The 20,693-nt window shown below is 32.6% G+C and overlaps 2 protein-coding genes across 3 annotated transcripts; both read left to right on the top strand.

Annotated features, from left to right (window-relative positions):
• On the top strand, positions 1–4,256 carry LOC132735298 (acid-sensing ion channel 1-like). Of its 2 annotated transcripts, XM_060722238.1 has the most exons (4): positions 1–81; positions 485–502; positions 2,322–2,397; positions 3,157–4,256. In XM_060722238.1, the coding sequence occupies exons 1-4, from the start codon at positions 77–79 to the stop codon at positions 3,487–3,489; spliced, it is 432 nt and encodes a 143-aa protein (XP_060578221.1). In that variant the 5' UTR covers positions 1–76; the 3' UTR covers positions 3,490–4,256. The 2 variants fall into 2 exon arrangements, with proteins under 2 accessions (XP_060578221.1, XP_060578220.1); XM_060722237.1 differs by lacking the exon at positions 1–81 and having other exon boundaries at positions 379–502.
• A 5,592-nt stretch (positions 4,257–9,848) lies between these two features.
• On the top strand, positions 9,849–20,137 carry LOC132735299 (amiloride-sensitive sodium channel subunit alpha-like). The gene is made up of 11 exons (XM_060722239.1): positions 9,849–10,052; positions 10,460–11,050; positions 11,975–12,150; positions 12,808–12,888; positions 13,529–13,620; positions 14,092–14,255; positions 14,563–14,652; positions 15,226–15,350; positions 17,495–17,596; positions 18,465–18,540; positions 19,442–20,137. The coding sequence occupies exons 1-11, from the start codon at positions 9,849–9,851 to the stop codon at positions 19,817–19,819; spliced, it is 2,079 nt and encodes a 692-aa protein (XP_060578222.1). The 3' UTR covers positions 19,820–20,137.
• Positions 20,138–20,693: the final 556 nt, after the last annotated feature.

Here is a 20,693-nt window from a genome sequence, read left to right as displayed (position 1 = left end):
GTTACTACAAGACATTTGTAACAAAGACCCGGACGTCTGCGCATCATTGAGAGGGTTCATTGATAATACAGGAAAAATGAAGTAAATTATATCTTATTATCAATAACTTATAGCACTGTCAAATTGTAGCACCCCGATCAAGACAGGGCGAATACAATATTAAAAATTTAAACCCTTAAATTTTATAGTTTAAAACTTTTGGTGAATATAAACTCGGCTCGGTTAAGACTGATTCATTTATCAATTATCATATTATTTATTAAGACATTCGTGTAATTCAAAACATCTTTCGGATATGAAATAAAGTGTCGAAATTTTATTGAATAATAGACGAGAAGCACCGAAGTGAGTATATACTACTTAAGTGAACCGGAAATGCTTTTTTCTGTTACAAATAACTCTGATATTTTGATACATTAAAAAAACTTCTTGAAAGTGTATTTTCAAAAATATATTTAATGTTGTTGTTTCGTTCTTTCCATAGAGGAAACCGGGTGATTGCGTAAGTAATAGTTTTTGTTATACATATGTGTTATCGTTATAACCATTATGGATCATATGGTTATAATGATATAATGCATGCGTAGTTGGATGCTATTAGAATAGGAGTTTCAGTAAGAATGACAAGGAAACTTATACTTTAATGTTAAAAAAAAAGATATAATTTCATGGTATGGAATTATTTTGTCTACTTTTTTTATAGCGTATTTGTACGCCACGGGCCTTTTCGCACTTCTTAAATTATTTCTTGCATTTCTAAAATTTATAACATAAAGTTTTGCTTATACTCTTACATAGCGGGTATGGGAAAGAAAAATCATTTTTGCATGTTCAAAATAAATAAACCTCTGTATGCTTGGTTGTTGCTGGTTTCGGCGTGCACCCTGGCACCGGTTGTCATAGACTCTTTGCTTCATTTCTCGTTCAATTTCATGAATCTTCTGTCATTCTATCTTTTCGTACTGATTCATTCTGTCTTTTTTGTCCCGAGTTCTGTTATGAAATAAAAATATTTTAAACATCAAATCATCAATGCACTAAATAATTATTTATTGATAAATTGTTCTGCATGTATTGCAATTATTACATGTATAAACAAGAGCTGTCGGTAGGACAGCATGCTCGACTATTCTTAGTGCTTGATAGTAAAAAAAATGCCTGATACAGTTACCTCCTCTTGTTTACAGGTTGGGTCATGATGGTGAACAAGTGTGCAAAGTTTCAAAGCCATATGTCAATGGACTTTGAAAATATTTGAACTATTACAAAAACTTTAACGAAAATTCTAAGTCGAAAAAGGGGCATAATTCTGTCAAAATGCTTAATAGAGTTACCTCCTGCTGTCTACAGGTTGGGGTCATGATGTTGAACAAGTGTGCAAAGTTTCAAAGCCATATGTCTATGGACTTTGAAAATATTTGAACTATTACAAAAACTTTAACGAAAATTCTAAGTCGAAAAAGGGGCATAATTCTGTCAAAATGCTTGATAGAGTTACCTCCTCCTGTCTACAGGTTGGGGTCATGATGGTGAACAAGTGTGCAAAGTTTCAAAGCCATATGTCAATGAACTTTGAAAATATTTGAACTATTACAAAAACTTTAACGTAAATTCTAAGTCGAAAAAGGGGCATAATTCTGTCAAAATGCTTGATAGAGTTACCTCCTCCTGTCTACAGGTTGGGGTCATGATGTTGAACAAGTGTGCAAAGTTTCAAAGCCATATGTCAATGGACTTTGAAAATATTTGAACTATTACAAAAACTTTAACGTAAATCCTAAGTCGAAAAAGGGGCATAATTCTGTCAAAATGCTTGATAGAGTTACCTCCTCCTGTCTACAGGTTGGGGTCATGATGGTGAACAAGTGTGCAAAGTTTCAAAGCCATATGTCAATGGACTTTGAAAATATTTGAACTATTACAAAAACTTTAACATAAGTGGTTACGCCGACGCCGACGCCGACGCTCGGGTGACTGCAATAGCTCTACTTATTCTTATCGAATAGTCGAGCTAAAAATGTCAAAAATGTCAAAAGTAAAGTTCATATTGTATATTCTTTTGTAATTCTTCATTTGTTTGACATTGTTATATTACAAATTAGTTTTAATTATTTTCAAGTACATGTACTAGTAAATATACACATACAGATATAATTCTAATAGAGAAAATATACTACAAATGACAAAATCTGTAACGGTGAGGCGCAAATCACATCAGGACTTACAAGACTTGCAAAGGCTATGATTAAAAAAAACATCAACAACATCGTACATTTTGACCAAAGAGTGTATTTTGATACAAGTACATGTTTCTGTTTCAGTAACAATTTCTTGAAGCTGAACATTTATTATGAGGATTTGAACTTTGAAAATCTCACAGAGGTCCCGGAAATAGAGGTATGTTTATGCTTTGAAACCACTAAACATTAACTAATAATTGAGCTGCGTCATGACAAAACCAACATAGTGCGTTTGCGACCAGCATGGATCCAGACCAGCCTGCGCATCCGCGCAGTCTGATCAGGATCCATGCTGTTCGCTATCAGTTTCGCTACTTGTAATAGAGTTTGAAAGCGAACAGCATATGGATCCTGATCAGACTGCGCGGGTGCGCAGGCTGTTCTGGATTCATGCTGGTCGCAAACGCAATACGTTGGTTTTGTCGTGACGCGACTCATATGCCTTATAACATCTTATATTAAGTTATCGGTCTTCGTGGTTATATTCCTGCACATTTGAGCTTGAACTACAACAATGCACTCAAAATTGATATCTATTTCCTATACGACTTTAACTAGTATTTAAAGATTAAAGTAAAAAAAACCTGCGGTTTTGGCTATTCTTTAGGGATTATTTATCTTTCTCTTATTTTACTAAATGTCTTGTAATAAAGCATTGAATTGAATAATCATCACACCGCCAACAGATTGGCCTCTTAAAAGAAATCTAGACAATGTTTATGTTTTATGATTATGCAGAAGGAAAACTCAAAATTCAAATTCAAATGCATTAGGAAAACTAATAATAAGATATTACAAATATTAGCTCTATAGATTATATGTCTTTATTTTGTCAGCTTTTTGAAACGCTGCTCATCGTTGTAGAACTGCATGATTGTTTTCTATAACATGCTTTGAAACGCCATTTTCCTTTTAGATTCAGCAGTTTCTGTCTGACGTGGGCGGAGCTATTGGCTTATGGATAGGTCTGTCAATACTGAGCCTTTGTGAACTTGTTCAACTATTTGTTGAGTTATGTGACTACGGTATGAATAAAACAATTAAGGAAACTAGAAAAGGGCGGCGACAGCGTAGGAAAGCTAGAAGAAACCTCGCTGTTACTTCTGCAAAAAGTACTTCAATAGCACAAGATGAAGATAAGTTGCCAAGGAAATATTTTAGCAATGATTATGACAATAAAAGATTTGAAACCGAATTTCCAGAAGGTCTCCAAAACGGAAATGCTAGAGAATATTCTTACCGGAAGTGACGCATTGAATGAACACTCGTAAGGGGCAGAGGACCTAAAATAACAATTTTGTAGTTCAGTGTGGCAACAAACACTATTCCAAATATTTCAAAATCTGTTAGGCAGATAATCAGTTGCCAGCATTATTCGAGGATATGACATACATTGAAGAAAATAATGGTTTGCATGCATTGTTCCTAAAAAATAATGACTGCCAGCAATATATATTAACCCCTACCCAACAAAAATCACACCTAAAATATACTAATGTGGGCAATCTTCATGAAGGTGCAGCATACTCTAGAATTCGCCCGATTCACTTACACACAGTGCGATCGATGGCAAGTTCAAAAATGACCAATAAAGTGTCTGTTATACGTTTAGATTTTTCACAAAATTTATCTTAAGTTTCTTACTTGTGTGGCGCCAACTGTCAAAGCTTGATTTTTAACTTTTTCACCTCCATTCTGAGAGTCAAAAATACATAAAAGCTACCAAAGTGCTTAGTTTCGGTTAAAAAAACCAAAATACTACTCAATTACAATTCACAAACATGAAAGAATTACAATGACAGAGAAATATTAAAATTTTCAGAACCTTAAAAGCAACATGTCTGAGTTATGAGTAAATTTGACCCGGGGCCATCATTCGAATATGTCCCCTGCCCCCTAACAAACGTATGTACCATACGGTATACTTTGAGAAACAGTATCCGGTACTACGGTCTCATATCGAGTGATCTCCCAGACAGGCCCAAACAATAAACAACCCATTGACACTAAGGTTCTTAACACCCCTTTCCAATGTAATTTATGTTAATGAAAACATTTTTCTTTCATGAAATTCAGGTTATATATAATTGGCAAATTCTCTTATGATGCTCAAAGCATTGATTGTATATCTGTATGTTTCTATGAATTGGAAAACTAATAAATTTTTTGAAAAAATAGTTCAATAGAAATGTTTTAGTCACTATATAGTTAATTAGCTCCTTATAGAATTCGAGACAACTTCGGAATTTGAGAAACAATTAGGATAATTATATACCTCCCCTCCGAAGCACATATATAGTCAACAAAGAACATCAACAACAAGACAAGAACTAAACAACCCCGCACGCACATACATGCGCGCATACACACATGCACACACAATTTCAGTATAAATGAAAGCGCTGAAGGTCAGACACTCACATTGATTTTTCCCATAGACTTACATGAGAAAAAATGGTCCCTAATCCTACCTTAAAACTGAGTTTCGTGCTAAAGAGGTGATTTTTTGTAGCATAATGAAATGCCTGACACATAAAAAATCCTTTTATATAGGGGTAGCCAACCAAATGTTTGGCAAAATGACTTCAAAGAAGATCACCCCCTTTTCAATGAAATTTTCTGCTGATCATAGGACTGACATACTTTTTTATAAATGCAAATATCCAAGTCACAAATTGTCATAGAGACTGAAATATTTCATTTTCTTCAGAAACAATATACTTCTAGTTTCTAAATTAGTTTTCATACTTAAAAATACATGTACCCCATTTTCATCCAGTCACCTCATGTCCAAATGAATCTTACGTTTTTCCCTACACTTTTTCCAGCCAATCGCTGGCCATGTTGCAATGCGAGACACTGACCTGAAAGCATTGAAATATTCGTTCTTTAATTTGATTTATTGATAGGTTTTGATGGCAGACGTATGAATTATAATCAGTGAAGGACCCGAGAAATATAGAGTTAGGTAAGAAAAAAAGAAAATTTTATGCACTAAAAATGCCCGTATTTCAGGAAACATACTAAAATATAAAAAAAAACTAACGCGCAGAATAAAAGTTGTTAACGTAACGTGAATGTTTATCAAAAAAAAATATAATAAGCAGACATGTTTGTTTGTGAGTTCTCGTAAAATTTACCGGAATAACTTAATTCTTGGTTTAATGAACAATATCTTTCTATCATTGATATTTAAACTATATATTAACGACCCATTATTGTAAATAGTAAACAGTATCAAGTTCCAACGAACTACTTTGTATTACGGTAAAACTGAAAATACATGTCAGTTCTTTCATTTCTCTGATTCTTTTTTAATCTCCATAGAACATGCAAATGTCTTTCAAATTAATTCTTAAGAGAGACTTTTTAGTAAATAACTCAATATGTATGTTTTACTATTTTGCAATGGCAAGTAAACATGACACTTGACACGGAACACGTTGTTTTTTTTTTCCTGGTATTGCGTTTTATCATAATAACATTTTAGCCGCGTCACGACAAAACCAACGTAATGCGTGTGCGAACAGCATGGATCCAGAGCAGCCTGCGCGTTCGCGCAGTCTGATCAGGATCCATGCTGTTTACTATCAGTTTCTCTATTTGTAATAGAGTTTGTAAGCGAACAGCATGGATCCTGATCAGAATGCGCGGATGCACAGGCTGGTCTGGATCCATGCTGGTCGCAAGCGCATTATGTTGATTTTGTCGTGACGCGGCTCATTTGTATTTGTGCTTTGTTAGCCTAATCACATTCCTTCAAAGGGTCACTAGCGTGTGGAGTTCACATTTCTTTTCTTTTTAATGACAATGTTATGGTCCTTGACTTAGTGATTGAAACGTCGCCAAATGACCTTTATTGTGTCGGTGTGACGTAAAACCCTATCAAACAAAAAACCTTAGTGTGGGATTTTTTTTTTATTTGAAATAGCAACAAAAGTTTACATGACAAGATCAGAACCACAGGGTGGATCCATTAACCTACCAGACCGTTCTTTTGATGTCTCCCTCTTGTCGGGTCATACGTCATTTAGAACGTTTCTTTTTTTTGCATAAACATTAACTGTTTTGTTTAAAATTTGAACCGATCTCACTAAATCTTTGTGAAAATTGACGTCTGTCGTCTCTGACAGTCCATTTAAAAGCTCGGTCAATTTGGCAAAATTATTGGTTCAGGTTTGGCATTTTACCACTTAAACAGATCATTCTGGTGCTTTTGAAAATCACCGTAGAAACTAACCCGTGCTCTGAACAAGACCCTTAGTCTATGACAGAATGTTAGGGAAGTTTGTTACATATACATTTGTATATATATCAATTAACGTCATATGAGTAAGTAACAGTATTTGCATGCGTTATATTTCATTCTAACACGCTTCAAAATTCCTACTTTCGAACAGGTACATTATTACACGGTACACGTACAGCATGAAACGGAATGCTTACACGTCATAGGACGTCAATGAACCCAATGACGTCAGTAAAATTACTTCTACGCTCAATGTACTTCAATATGTTTTTATCAATTTTCCTTTACATTAGAATGGTAGAAAGAAAATAGATATTAATTTATTTTATTCATTAATTTTACTTGCACTTAAGTATAATAATGCACGTTTCATCAATGTGCTTTGTAATGAATCACCCAGACCTATCGGTCTTCGTAATGACATTCCTATGCATTTGAACACGAACCGTGCATTATTCTAACAAAACATTCTATTTATATCTAGATCTATTCCCTAATTTAAATTGATGACACAAAATACAGCAGATTTTATCCTGCAAATTAAGGCATACATGAAGCAAGCAATAATGCTGTTGTATTTCTACATTGCCATACGGTCAGAATCGCAGATATTTTTCAGCATACCTGACAGAGGCGTGCCAAAACTATCGCCAACACGAGCACAACGAAAATACAAGCCTTATTATTCCATACAGAAGAACAGCAATGTTGCGCAATGAAAACTAAAATAATATTGAATACAGAGACTATAAATATAAATTCACTCTGTTTCGCTAATGACAGAGCAATATACACTTTAACAATCATGGGTTGAAATTATTTCAACAATGGTTTTAATTGTAACCCGGTAATTTGGTGAGATTTAAGTGTCTGTTAACATAAATATGATAGGTAATTTCTTTAGAATTACTGCATGTATTTTAATCTTAATGTCAGCAACAGTTAACTGGACTGAAGGGCTAATTATACCCATAATAAGGCGGAAGTCAAGAAGTCAAAAATTTTAGGAGCATCACACTTAATAACATTTTGTCGAAAATTTACTCAAAACTCTTAGTAAGTAGGTTAACTAAATGGGCCAAAAAGCATGAAAAATTAATAGACAATCAATACGGGTTTCAACAGAATAAATCCACTATCGATTGTATTTTTGTACTCTATTCACTTATTGCAAAAACTATATCAAATAAAGAAAAATTGTTCGTTGCTTTTCTCGACTGGGAAAAGATGTTTGATAGAATTGACCGTGTACTACTATGGCAAAAACTTTTGAATGCTAATGTAAGTTCTAAATTTATTGTTGCCTTAAGGTCTATGTATACCTCTGTTAAATCTTCCGTTCGTTATAATAATGTCAAGTCAACTCCAATAAATTCATACGTTGGAGTTAAACAGGGAGACCCGTCAAGCAGTTTATTGTGTCTATTTTCCCTTAATGATATTTTGGAAAGTACACGGAATATTTTAGACGGAATAATTAATCTTGGTGATATGCAAATATTTCTATTATTGTTCGCAGATGACGCTGCGATTTTTTCTAAAATCCCTAAAACATTACAATCATTATTAAACGATATAGAATTATACTGTAATAATTACAATTTGAAACTTAATGTTAATAAAACAAAAATAATGATTTTTGAAAACGGTCGTCACACAAATTATGATTTTTACTTATATAACACAAAAATCGAAGTTGTCAAATCCTTTAAATATGTAGGTGTACATCTATTCAAAAACGGACAATGGAATAGAACGCAGGAACGTATAGCACAACATGCGTCTTTCGCTCCTCATAATTTGTTTATTATCTTTAATCAAGTAGATTTACCCGTTTCACAGCAAATAAAATTGTTTGATTCTCTCGTATCATCAACTTTAAATTACGCGGCGGAGGTATGGGGATCACACATCACACCCGCTGTCGAAGTTATTCATTGTAAATTTTGTAGAAAAATTTTAGGAACTAAATTATCCACAAACCGAGAAGCGTTATATGGCGAACTTGGTCGAACACCTATGCATATTCAACGGAAAATAATTATGATTAAATATTGGATTAAGTTATTATCGCTTCAAGAAAGTACTATCCTTTTTAAAACATATTCTATGTTAATAATTGATGCTGACAATGGACAATCTTATAATGGTAAAAATTGGGCTTACACTATTAAACAAATATTAGATGAATCTGGATTAATATTTGTATGGGAAAACCAATATAGCATACAGGTAGATTTTAAAGCAATTAAATTCAGAATTCTTAGTTTGTATTACGAACAATGGTATACCTTGATAAATAATTCACCTCGTCTTGATACATACAGTTTATTTAAACATACTTTAATTTAGAAAAATACTTAAGTGTAATTAAAGAACCAAAGTATAGAATAGCCTTATCTAGATTCAGAACATCGTCACACAATTTAGCTATAGAATATGGAAGATATCGTAATATTCCAAGAAATGAACGTTTTTGTGAAAATTGTCAATTTAATCAAATAGGGAATGAATATCATTTTTTACTTATTTGCCCGAAGTTCTCCGATTTGAGAAAAAAGTATCTTAAACGGTATTACTACACATGGCCGACTAAGCAAAAGTTTATCAATTTAATGTCTGAATCATCGTTAACTGTAATTAATGGTTTAAGCAAATTTATATATCATGCTAACACTTTAAGAAATTAATCCTATCAAATGTGATCTGTATTTTATTCATATGATTGTAAGGCTCTTCTGAAAAAATCCATGTACTTGTGTTGTTTGTGTTTATATATTTTGTACTTGCTATAAACATGTATTTGTTTAATGCAATAAAATTTTGAAGTTGAAGTTAACGTTAATACGTAACTTGTATAGAAACAGTTACATGTCTGCGGCGTTTAACTCCCGGAAGGCAGTTTTGCGTATTTGTGAAAATTATCGATAAAAAGGACTAAAAAGAAGGTGCGAAACAAGCTTATGTGAAAGGAACAATACAACAATGGTAATGAAAACACATTTCTATTTCGACACTAAGTGATGATTGTTACACAATAGAACGGTTTATCAACTATTTTTATACGCCAATGTAGTTAGAAGTATAAGTTCTGGTCAGATAAAGAAAAAACAACACGATTTTGTTTTCATCATATTTAAAGTGACCGTCATAGTTTAATATAAACAGATAAAGACGAATATACTGGATAACTTATATTATTAAAATTATCATTTTGTGTGACAGTGTTTGCTAAAAACGTTTACTAGAGAAAAAAAACTTGACTGTTTTATTAGTCTACATAAATATCAAAGTTCTTGAAAAAAATATCTGTTTTAATAAAACAATTTATTATCTTTCGGGCTCACTTTGACAAAAATATGGATGGTGTTGAATTTTACCGCGGTCACAGGAGTGACGTTTCTCGGTCACGGAATAATTCTTTGAGATATGATGAGATCGGAGAAATAAATTCCTCCAAAGATTATCATAACAAGATAAATTATTGTCATTTTTACAATGGCTCTAACTTTAATAATGCCAGCGTCATGTATGGAAATTCTGGAAACGAAACAGCATACAAAGTAAGTTAAATTTGTTTTTTTCTTATACACGTTAACTTAAAACATTACCCTTCTTCTATTTGGTTGGCGACTTAAATTATTTTAGGACATTTTTCATTTTTGTTTATTTCCATTTCTACTTTGAATATTTTCCTTATAAAAAAAAACGCAGAAGATATTCACTTCAAACTTGAAAAATGCTTATTTACTGACAAAATGCAATCTTATTTCGTAGGACAGGTTACAATGAAATTCATTTGTTATACAATCGTAATTTGTATCCCTTTTCACAGATATATATCCATGCCTTTTTTGGCTTGGAATATAAAGTTTAAGTTTTAACATGAAATGATTTTTTTTCTGATGCGATTACAATTACTATAGATGCTATTGAATTTTTACTTAAATGACACCCCGGTCCTAAAATAACTTATCTTCAATTATTTTTACAGACTGAGCGAGAGGTAGAAAATACTTCCGGCAGCATAAAATCGCTTGATTCTACCGGCAAACAGAAGAGTTTTCGACGCCTCATTACCAGGTTTGCCGAGAAAACATCGATGCAAGGTGTCCCTTACATTAATAATGCAAAGTTTTGGTGGGCAAGACTAATTTGGTGTTTTATGTTGCTTGTTGCCATTGTCGCAATGTCTTTGCACCTTTGGTATCTTATTAACCAATACACAGACTATCCTGTACAGACAAAAATTTCGTTAGGATTCCAGACTCTGAAATTTCCCGAGATTACTTTTTGTAACGCAAATGTCATGCACAAAGGGCATTTAGACAAATACGACGGAGCTGAAAAGTTAAAAGAGCTTCTTGAAAACTTGCATCCAGAAAACCTTGTACCTGATCAGTATGATCCCAGCTATAATCCACACGCACCGAAAAGCCCACCTCCAGATAATGAACAAGGCGGTGATTACCTGGGAAAGGACGGACCTTCACAAGGAGGGTCGAATTTACCAGGGGGTCCGCAAAGCGGTAGTGATTCTGATTCTCAAAAAACACCATCTGTAAGTGTGTAATCATTTATTTTCATATCTGTAGATAATCTTTTTATCATAAATCAACATATTTTTAAATACACTACATTGCATATATTGCATCCGAGCCTGCAACATTTTCAATTTTGTTGTGTTGGACTTTCTTTAGGGATTCTGTTTTACTCTATTTTATAAACAAATCTGTTATTATCTAGAATTCTGTGAAGCAATACGATCCATACTGCACTGGCACATGCAGTGTTTTAATTCTCGTCATGTTGTGGCTGATTTTCTTGCTCACATTCAATCTTATAAGATTTTCCTTTATTATGTTGCTAAACATCTACTTTTCCCCCGCCGTACACCGTCCGCCGTATCCTCTTGAGCATTTTGCCTCATTCTGCTCGATGCCCTACTGCCATCTTTACCGGTGGACCAGCAGTTTTACTGGGCGTTTATCGATTGCCGTCGTTGTGTACTCCTATGATTTATATTTTCATTTTGTGTTCGACACAAGCTTGACTACCACGTGTTTTTCATTTATCCAAATACAAACAATGTAAATCGAATGCACACAAGACATATCTTTCCGTTCTTCATGCACAACGCTGTGTGATTTAAAGTTTAATGATTTTGAGAGTGTTATAACAATAATAATGAAGACGAAGAAGATGATAATTTGTTCTAGAATTATTTATAATCTGCTTTATAAAAATATTGTCAAATCAGATCATGTATCTTAGGCTTACCAATAACATCTATAGATAATCCTTTTACCTAATATATTAGTAATACTAAATGCTTCAAATGTATCTTGAAAATAATTTATTGTTATGCATTCCTTCCATTATGGATCAAGGTCCACTTTAAAGAAAATAAATATGTAATCGTTATCTTTTTAACTTGTTTTTTAACTTGTTATATTCTAGAATCAATTCAATTTTTATTCAACAGAGAGGCAAACGTTTTATTGAGAAGTACAAAACGTTCAATAAAACTCTGTTTGACGGCAAAGAACGTCCTAACCTTCGAGAAAACGAGCCGAAAGATAAACATGCTTTCGATGGAGAACTTGATCACAGGACAGAGATTGAAGAATTCTTTAAATGGCTGTTTATGTCAATTAACAAGTAAGTTGCAAAAAGTTTTTAAATAACCACGTAAAAAGTCGTTTATAAACGTTATGTGCATAGATAAACAATATTCATACATGGCGTTTAGAAATATCATTGCCAGCATAGCGTAGTTAAGAAAAATGAATTTGTATATATTAATAGTTCTATTAATCTATAATTACGTGGAAATGTAAACGTTTATTTGCATTTATACTGTCGATGTTATTTCACCACGCTGTATTGTGATTTAACCTTTGACCGCCCCACAAAAAGTATTACTCTACCAGCCAGCTCTTCAGTTAAATATTTGCATGCTCTGTGATCAATTGGTCACGTGCATGCCAGACGACCTTAAGTGTTTTTAGTAAATTTATAAATACGTTTAAAAGTAAATAGAACATTATTTATTAGATTTTTATCATTTTTTTTACAAACTGACATTACAAATGACAATCCTGTTGGTGGTGGTACAGATTTGATAAATCGCATGCCAAGGGGTATCCCAAAGTCAATTCTGATTGTCATATATATCTGTAATCATTTAGTAATCTTGTGTAATTTCTTAAAATGCTAGGCGAGAAATGTCAATGAGGACAAAATGAAAAATAAGCCCAGAGGGAACTAAATATAATTTCTGCGATATTAATACAATATAATGTTTTTTGTTTTCAGACAGGAGAGAGCTGAACTAGGCCACAATATATCAGATATGCTGATCAGCTGTACGTTTAATGGAAGAATGTGCTCTTCAAAGTAAGACCTTTTTATGTGTTAAGCAAATATCCTCTCTTCTTACCCCATCCTTGCCTATTTTGGCAAAATATTATTCCAAACTCTTCACGTTAAAACTCCAACAAGCAAAATCAATGTTGCTTCTATGCGTTCTTACAAATGACTGTAAAGAAGCAAGTTGTTACTCGGCTAGTGATAAATAGAATATAATATTCTTTACTATTTGCTTGAATAGTGATATATTGAACAAGTTGTATAAAATAATATAATGCCCGCCAGAGGCTTTCATAATATGAGCCGCGTAACGACAAAACCAACATAATGGGTTTGCGACCAGCCTGGGTCCAGACCAGCATAGATCCAGACCAGCCTGCGCATCCGCGCAGTCTGATCAGGATCTATGCTGTTCGCTATCAGTTTCTCTTCTTGTTATAGACTTTGTAAGCGAACAGCATGGATCCTGATCAGACTGCGCGGATGCGCAGGCTGGTCTGGACCCATGCTGGTCGCAAACGCACTATGTTGTTTTGTCATGACGCGGCTCATATGATTTTATTCAACTCGTTCAATTGAACCTACATACATTGAGTATCCTCTATATTCAAAATGCCAAGCTATACTGAATTTATCGTATAAATTCTTTTAACAATTTTTTTTGCAGTATGTTCAAACTACATCAGACGACAGAATATGGTAATTGCTGGTCAATTAGCTCTGACAAATTTAAAGTGAAACATCCTGGACCATCTGGAGGTATACCTTTGTTTTTGTCATAAATTGCATTTCTACATTTTGTTGATAAAATGTGACATGATATGTAAATAATATGAAGAAAGGCGTGTAAGCTTGACTATTTTGTACTCATTTGTACGTGGATTTCGGTGTAATATTTGGGCACTGCACGTGCAACTTCATGTATACATGCATGTTATTAACCACTGTAGGGGTTTTATTTCCATTGTCAAAGGGCCACAACTCTAGCATGGATTGCGACTGCATCATCACGATTTGTTTACATTTTGTTACTGAATATGTAATCATTTGTAGTCAAATGATAAGTGAAAGTTACTCTCAAAGTTCCATAAATACTGTCATAGATTTTGATTGTTTTACAGTCTTCTGCGAATTGAGAAAATTCCAGTGCAAAACCATTCCTCACAAATACTTACAAAAGATAAACGGGAGCTATGGAATTTATATTAGCGTATTAACTGTTATTTTCAGGGCTAACAATGGTGTTTTATCTTGAAACTGAGGAGTATTTAAAAGGTCTGACGACAGGATATGGTGCTAAGATTCAGATACATGAGCAACGTACATATCCTTTCCCTGCAGAAGAAGGGCTGTTTATTCCAGCTTCCATGGAGACAAATATTGGCCTAAGAATGGTAAATTTGTTTACATGTTATTTAAAGGAAAATCTTTTTATGATATCCCTCCTACGTGTATGAACTGAAAAAATAAATACTTGTCCTTTTGGAAAAGAAGTTAGTGTTTGATAAAGTGACACAAAGTGATAATACACATTAAAAAGCACATTATGCATCATGATTTTTTCCAATTCTTTAGAAATGTCAAACATGTGTTTAATAATGTTTAATAATTGATTACGAGCATGCAGGATAAAAGCAGCGCACCGTGTGTTTGCCAATTACATGTAATATATAAGTAACACATTATTTTGTTATTGAACAGAGATCAATTTCACGAGAAAACGGATTATATGGAAACTGTAATAACGGGCTGGAGCTGGAGAAATCTACACGGTATAAATATACTAGATCGGTAAGTATAGGATAATCTTTGACCAGACATCCAGCTTTTTAGACCAAACGCTCGGCAGCAATTGTAACATCTCGGCTATTGTTGACAATAACCTCAGACTTAATACGAAAGTACGAAAGTACGAAAGTAGTTATACCACGTGTTTTAAGATGTAAACAAAATCATTGTAATTTGCTATACTGTGTAAATGTATATTTCTGACATCCAATATGGTAAATGAAGTTTATTTCAGTATAAAGACGTTTGAATATCTTGATACGGAAAGTGACGAAATATGCCGATATTTTGCAAACAAATGATAATTGTTTTACCTTATATAAAGCATTGCAAGATTAAAGTATTGTATTAATGTAGTACAAATATATTTGATACAGACTATGAAATCCACCTTATAACCTACGTTAAAGATCTCTCAACATCCATGTAGAATGTCACTCATCATTTTTATATTTGCAGTTAAGATTTCTTTATCGAACAAAATTCTGTACATTTTCATGACGAATGTTTGAATGAGTTTGAACGAGTTTAAAAGGTTTATTTTATTTAATTGATCCAAAATTACGGGTATTTTAGGCATGCCAGTACCTTTGTTTGACTGACGAAATAATTGACAAATGCGGCTGCTTTGACGAAAGGTTGGAGGAAATGGCGTTGAGTAGAAATGATGAGCTCCGACCTTGTCGAAGTCAGACTGGCAAGTATATTTAAAATCTATTTATATATCCTATTCATATGGGATCCTAAACCAAATTGAATTCAATAATAAAATAATACGCACTTTAAAATGTTTTAAAGTAAATTGGTCACTATATATAGAACGTTTGTTATACCATAATTAATTACATGCATGTTAAAAGTATTTAGTATCATTCATAGTAACCCACCCCGAAAGAATTATATTTGGATGTTGCTGGTAAGTGTGAGATACATGATTTATTTTACATGTCTATACATGTACATAGCAGATAATAAACTGTTTTAGAACCAAAAGGAAATATTACTTACATGTATAAATTGTTCACACTATATCACTTATAACTTTCAACAGTTTTCCCTTAGTATTGTTTCACTACAATATCTAAATAATATGGTTGTTTTTGGAATTTTTTTATCAATACTTGTATAAAATCATGGAAAATGTTCACAACATAGACCAATCCACTTTTACAGTAGATGTATCTTTTTTAGTGATTATTTCATTTGTATTGCAGAGCTTAAGTGTATGGCAAAATTAAAACAAGATTTTGTTGAAAATGAAGTTGCATGTACATGTTTCAATCCTTGTAGGTAAGTTTCAATATTGTATTTAAATCATTCTTAATAATAATGAACTCAGTTATTTCTATCAAGAACGTTACTTAATTTTTAGCTCGACTATTCGATAAGAATAAGTAGAGTTATTGTAGTCACCCGAGCGTCGGCGCCTGCGTCGGCGTCGGCGTAACCACTTATGTTAAAGTTTTTATAATACCTCAAATATTTTCAAAGTCCATTGACTTATGGCTTTGAAACTTTGCACACTTGTTAACCATCATGACCCCAACCTGTAGACAGAAGGAGGTAACTCGATCAAGCATTTTGACAGAATTATGCCCCTTTTTCGACTTAGAATTTACGTTACAGTTTTTGTAATACCTCAAATATTTTCATAGTCCATTGACATATGGCCTTAAAACTTTGCATGTACTTGTTGACCATCATGACCCCAAACCTGTAAACAGGAGGAGGTAACTCTATCAAGCATTTTGACATAATTATGCCTTTTTCGAAATTAGAATTTACGTTAAAGTTTTGTAATACCTCAAATATTTCAAAATTTCATTGAAATAAGGCTTTGAAACATGTTGAAATTTTATATTTTTTTTGGGGAAAAAAATTTTCCCAAGGTAAAACCAGGAAAAGGGAAAAAAATTTTTTTTAAAAGGGCCACCCCAAAAATTCCCGGCTTTTTTACCGCAGTCGTTTTTTTTGGTTTTAAAAAATTTAAAATTTTTCTGAAAAAAAAAAGAAAAAAAAAAATAAAAGATATTCCCCTTTTTAAAAGAAGGAATTTTTTCGTAGAGTTTTTTAAACCCCCCCCGAAAACGGGACTATAAGGTGGGGGGCGTTTTTGGGGAAAAGGGGTTTTTTTTCCGAAAAATTTGTCTTCCCAAAAAAACCCCCAAAAAAAATTTTTAAAAAATAAAAACAAAAAAAAAAAAAAACAAAAATTTTTTTTATTTTTAAAAGCAATACAAAAGTTTAAAAAAGGGGGAGAGACAAAAAGGGGGGAAGCACAATTTCCCAAAAAAAAAAAAAAAAAAAAAAAAAATAAAAAAAAAAAAAAAAAAAAAAAAAAACCAAAACAAAAAAAAAAAAAAAAAAAACCACCCAAAAAAAAAAAAACCCAAAAAAAAAAAAAAACCCAAAAGGGGTTGTACGAATTAATGCCACATTTTTAAGTTCAGGTGAGATCACAAAAGAAATTTAACTTCTGGGTTTTTTGGGCCCACTATAAAACTTTTCCCTTAAACAAGCAAAAAAAATTAAATCTTCAAAAAAAAAAATAACTGGACATTTTCATTAAAACCCCCTTATAGAATTTTAGGTACTCGTCGCTCCCGTGCAAAGTAGTTTCAGTTGAAAATTTAAACAAAAAACAAGATTTTTCATTATACTTGGACGTTCACTAATACGCCACTCTCCATTAACTCGTTAAAACTCGGCAATACCCGCCACTTTCCGTAAGCATCGGCAGAAACATACTAATGTTTAAGTCGATATCAAATGTGAAGGGTACCTAACGAAGTTGCCGGAATGTGACGGCTTTGGATAGGGCATATTATAGAAACTCTTATTGACAATGTGCTATTTTTCAGATGATATTACTGCAAGGAATATGCGACAAAGACCCGGATGAATGCGTTTTATTGAGAACATTTGTTGATAATCCAGTAAAAATGAAGTAAATAACTTTTTTTATTTGATGATATAGATATTAATGAAATACCAGTATAGCAGTATATCAAATTGATAAACATGTATATGTACTCCTAGATACTTTTCTAACTGATTATAGACTGTAAAACATCATTTTTTAAACCTAGAGATTTTCGTTTAATATGTCTTTGTACATGGCCGTACGAAGCAAATGGATAATAATATTGAGACAATAAAATTTTAATGATAACTCATTTTTATGGCTTTTTTTCCAGAAACTAGAATCAACTTTTACGTCAAGTGTAATATTAAAATGCTTTACACAAGAGATCATATTTAGAAAGTATCAAAGTTATCCAATGCAAATTTGCTAAAAAGTTGCCCCGTACCTAAGTGTTGTTATATTTTTCTTGTCCTTCGGGATCATTGATTCCAGCAATTTCAAGTGTTAGAAATTGAATTCCGCTCAAGCCGATGCTAGGGGGAGTGATAAATGTTGCATTTTTCATTCTCCCTCATGTATAGACTCAATCAAACCGAGTTTTCAATTTTCATGTGATGTTGTTGTGATTAATGCTTCCGAAGGATCACCCTTTGCCATGTTTACTATCAAAATATGACACCATTTTAAAAAGGACGATAATCGAAAAATGTCACTTTTTAATTTTTTTGCTTATGTCTATTTCTAAACAACTATATAAATGTTACCTATTCAAACTTGAAAATTTTGTTCAGTAACAAAATTGGAATGCATTTCTTAAGAGCAGATAACTAGTTGACATTTTTCTAAATCATTTGCAAAATTCCAACAGCTTTTTTAAAACGTTATTCACGATTTTTGGACGAGTATGTATGTATGGTGATGCATGTATATCTACATTTTTCTATTTTAGTAAAAACTTCTTGAAGCTTAATATATATTATGAAGATCTGAACTATGAGAATCTCACAGAAGTTCCGGAAATAGAGGTAAAATTTGGCTTTTACAGATGATGTAGCATTATTGCTAATACTTAGATTGATGACGTCATTTATCAAGAAATGTTTTGACATTATTTGCAACTTAGATCTTTGTGTAAAAGCATTTCTTAACTTTGATATGACTTTTATTGGCAAACAAAGATTATTAACTAAAAATAGAAAATAAGAATTGTGTATGAAAAATCAAACTTCATAGGAATCATGTTCTAAAATGTTTCTTTAGCCGATAATGAACGATGTCATTGACGTAGATATTTTTTATCGGGGCATCGGATCTTCAATTCGTAGACGTTCACTATTATGTAAAAGTAGGTTTTGTGATCAGCAAACGTGTTTATATTGATACATTGTATCTCCAATTAGTAGGTTTAGGTTCACTGAACAGTGTTGTTATATTTTTCTGGTCCTTTGGAATCATTGATTCCGGCTCTTTAAAGTGTTGAAAATTGAGTACCGCTCAAGCCGGTGCTAGGGGACACCTTTTCGTTATCCCTCATGTACCGAGTCTGGAATTTTCATGTTATATTATGCAATTAATGCGCTTCGGAGGGATCACACTTTTTCCAGTGTTTTAATTAAAGGCACATTAAGCCTATAAAAATAATTTATTAGATCTCCTTTTTTTGAGGAGGACACGTGTCAAATCATGTTTTGATATCGGATTTAAAGCATATTGGATGATCTTCATCGGAATGAAAATATTTTGGTCATAAAAGTAGCAAAATATAAACAAATGGGCTTTTGATAAGATACTAGAATTTGATTTTTTGATATTACATTTTACATTTTCCTATAGCTTTTGGGTGGTGCTCAACATTGCCGAGCTGTATATTATACATAATACATTGTATGTTTGAGGTAAACTTTGTAAATGCCATTTTACTTTCAGGTTCAGCAGTTTCTTTCTGACGTGGGCGGAGCTATTGGTTTATGGATAGGTCTGTCAATACTGAGCCTTTGTGAACTTGTCCAACTATTTGTTGAGTTATGTGATTACGGTATACATAAAACAATTAAGGAAAAAAGAAAAGGAAGAAGACAACGTCGGAAAGGTAAAAGAAACCTTGCCAACGGTACTTCAAAACATCGAAATGATTGGTCAGGAAACAATTTTGACCCGGACACAATTATACCTCCAGTCGATTTGCCAAAAAGACAGCCAAACGATAGCTCCAAAGAATATTCGTACACCGGAAGTGACGTCATGTATGACCGTCCGCGTACGGAAATTGATAACAAACCACAGTACTCATATTTAAGGCACTGATGATATGGTATCTTAAGTAGCGTTCCACGTCTTTGACAATGATATTGTAGTTCTATTTGAATGGACATCTCAATTTACTTTTGTAGTTCATTTGAAAGAAAAATTTGGATCGTGTGTATACATTTTTAAAAAGGACACATAAATCATCTATTAACATTTTAAACGTCAAAATCAATCTTACAAGCCGCTTTTGTTCTTAGTAATAGATGTTGTTAATACAGTTTTGTATATAATCTGAGCAAATCGCAAAACATATAATGTTTTTATCGTCATATTACTTTTAAATGTTACTTTGTTTTATCGATAAATCGCTTTATAGCTAAACGTTGTTAGTCGTTTGTTTTGTGTGAATGTTGACGTCATATTTTCATAAAAAATATAGCTAGAAACCTTATTTTGTGAAAGCTGAAAATTTATTTGCATGCAACTACAATCGTCATAGTCTTGCTTTTCAACTAAAGTTTTAAACATTATTAATTGCCCGAATTTATACTTGAATACATATACACATATAGAATTATACATTTACAGATTTATAATGCAAATCAAATCATATATTCAAATTAAAACGAAAGCTTATCTGATAAGATTGTTCTCAAATAAGTTTATTTATGAAACATGTCGAGTTTCGTGCTGATTGGATATGAGGGCATTTGAAAAAGAATATGAGAATATGAAGTATAGATATAAGAGATATAAATATATTTATCGATAAAAACATATTCAATCAATAAAGCCTTTAACTTATTGCTTGAAATAAATGGCAAAAACTAAGTAAGCATATCAAGGTACACTAAGGAGTAAAGACAAAAGAAAAAGAACGTTGTGATATTTTTTTTTAAATTTTTTAGACACTATCTATTTGGTTTTAGTA

The sequence above is a fragment of the Ruditapes philippinarum genome, unplaced genomic scaffold (assembly GCF_026571515.1).
Source record: "Ruditapes philippinarum isolate M1 unplaced genomic scaffold, ASM2657151v2 ctg3815_1_1_1_1, whole genome shotgun sequence".
Lineage (NCBI taxonomy): Eukaryota > Metazoa > Mollusca > Bivalvia > Venerida > Veneridae > Ruditapes > Ruditapes philippinarum.
This window is presented reverse-complemented; position numbering and strand designations above follow the sequence as displayed.

Excerpts from the sequence above, each read along its gene's own strand:
- LOC132735298 (XM_060722237.1), top strand. The coding sequence starts at position 459 with ATGTTGTTGTTTCGTTCTTTCCATAGAGGAAACCGGGTGATTGC. Across the intron at positions 503-2,321 it reads AGAGGAAACCGGGTGATTGC|TAACAATTTCTTGAAGCTGA; the intron begins GTAAGTAATAGT and ends TTTCTGTTTCAG. Across the intron at positions 2,398-3,156 it reads CAGAGGTCCCGGAAATAGAG|ATTCAGCAGTTTCTGTCTGA; the intron begins GTATGTTTATGC and ends TTTTCCTTTTAG.
- LOC132735299 (XM_060722239.1), top strand. The coding sequence starts at position 9,849 with ATGGATGGTGTTGAATTTTACCGCGGTCACAGGAGTGACGTTTCTCGG. Across the intron at positions 12,889-13,528 it reads GGAAGAATGTGCTCTTCAAA|TATGTTCAAACTACATCAGA; the intron begins GTAAGACCTTTT and ends TTTTTTTTGCAG. Across the intron at positions 18,541-19,441 it reads CAGAAGTTCCGGAAATAGAG|GTTCAGCAGTTTCTTTCTGA; the intron begins GTAAAATTTGGC and ends TTTTACTTTCAG.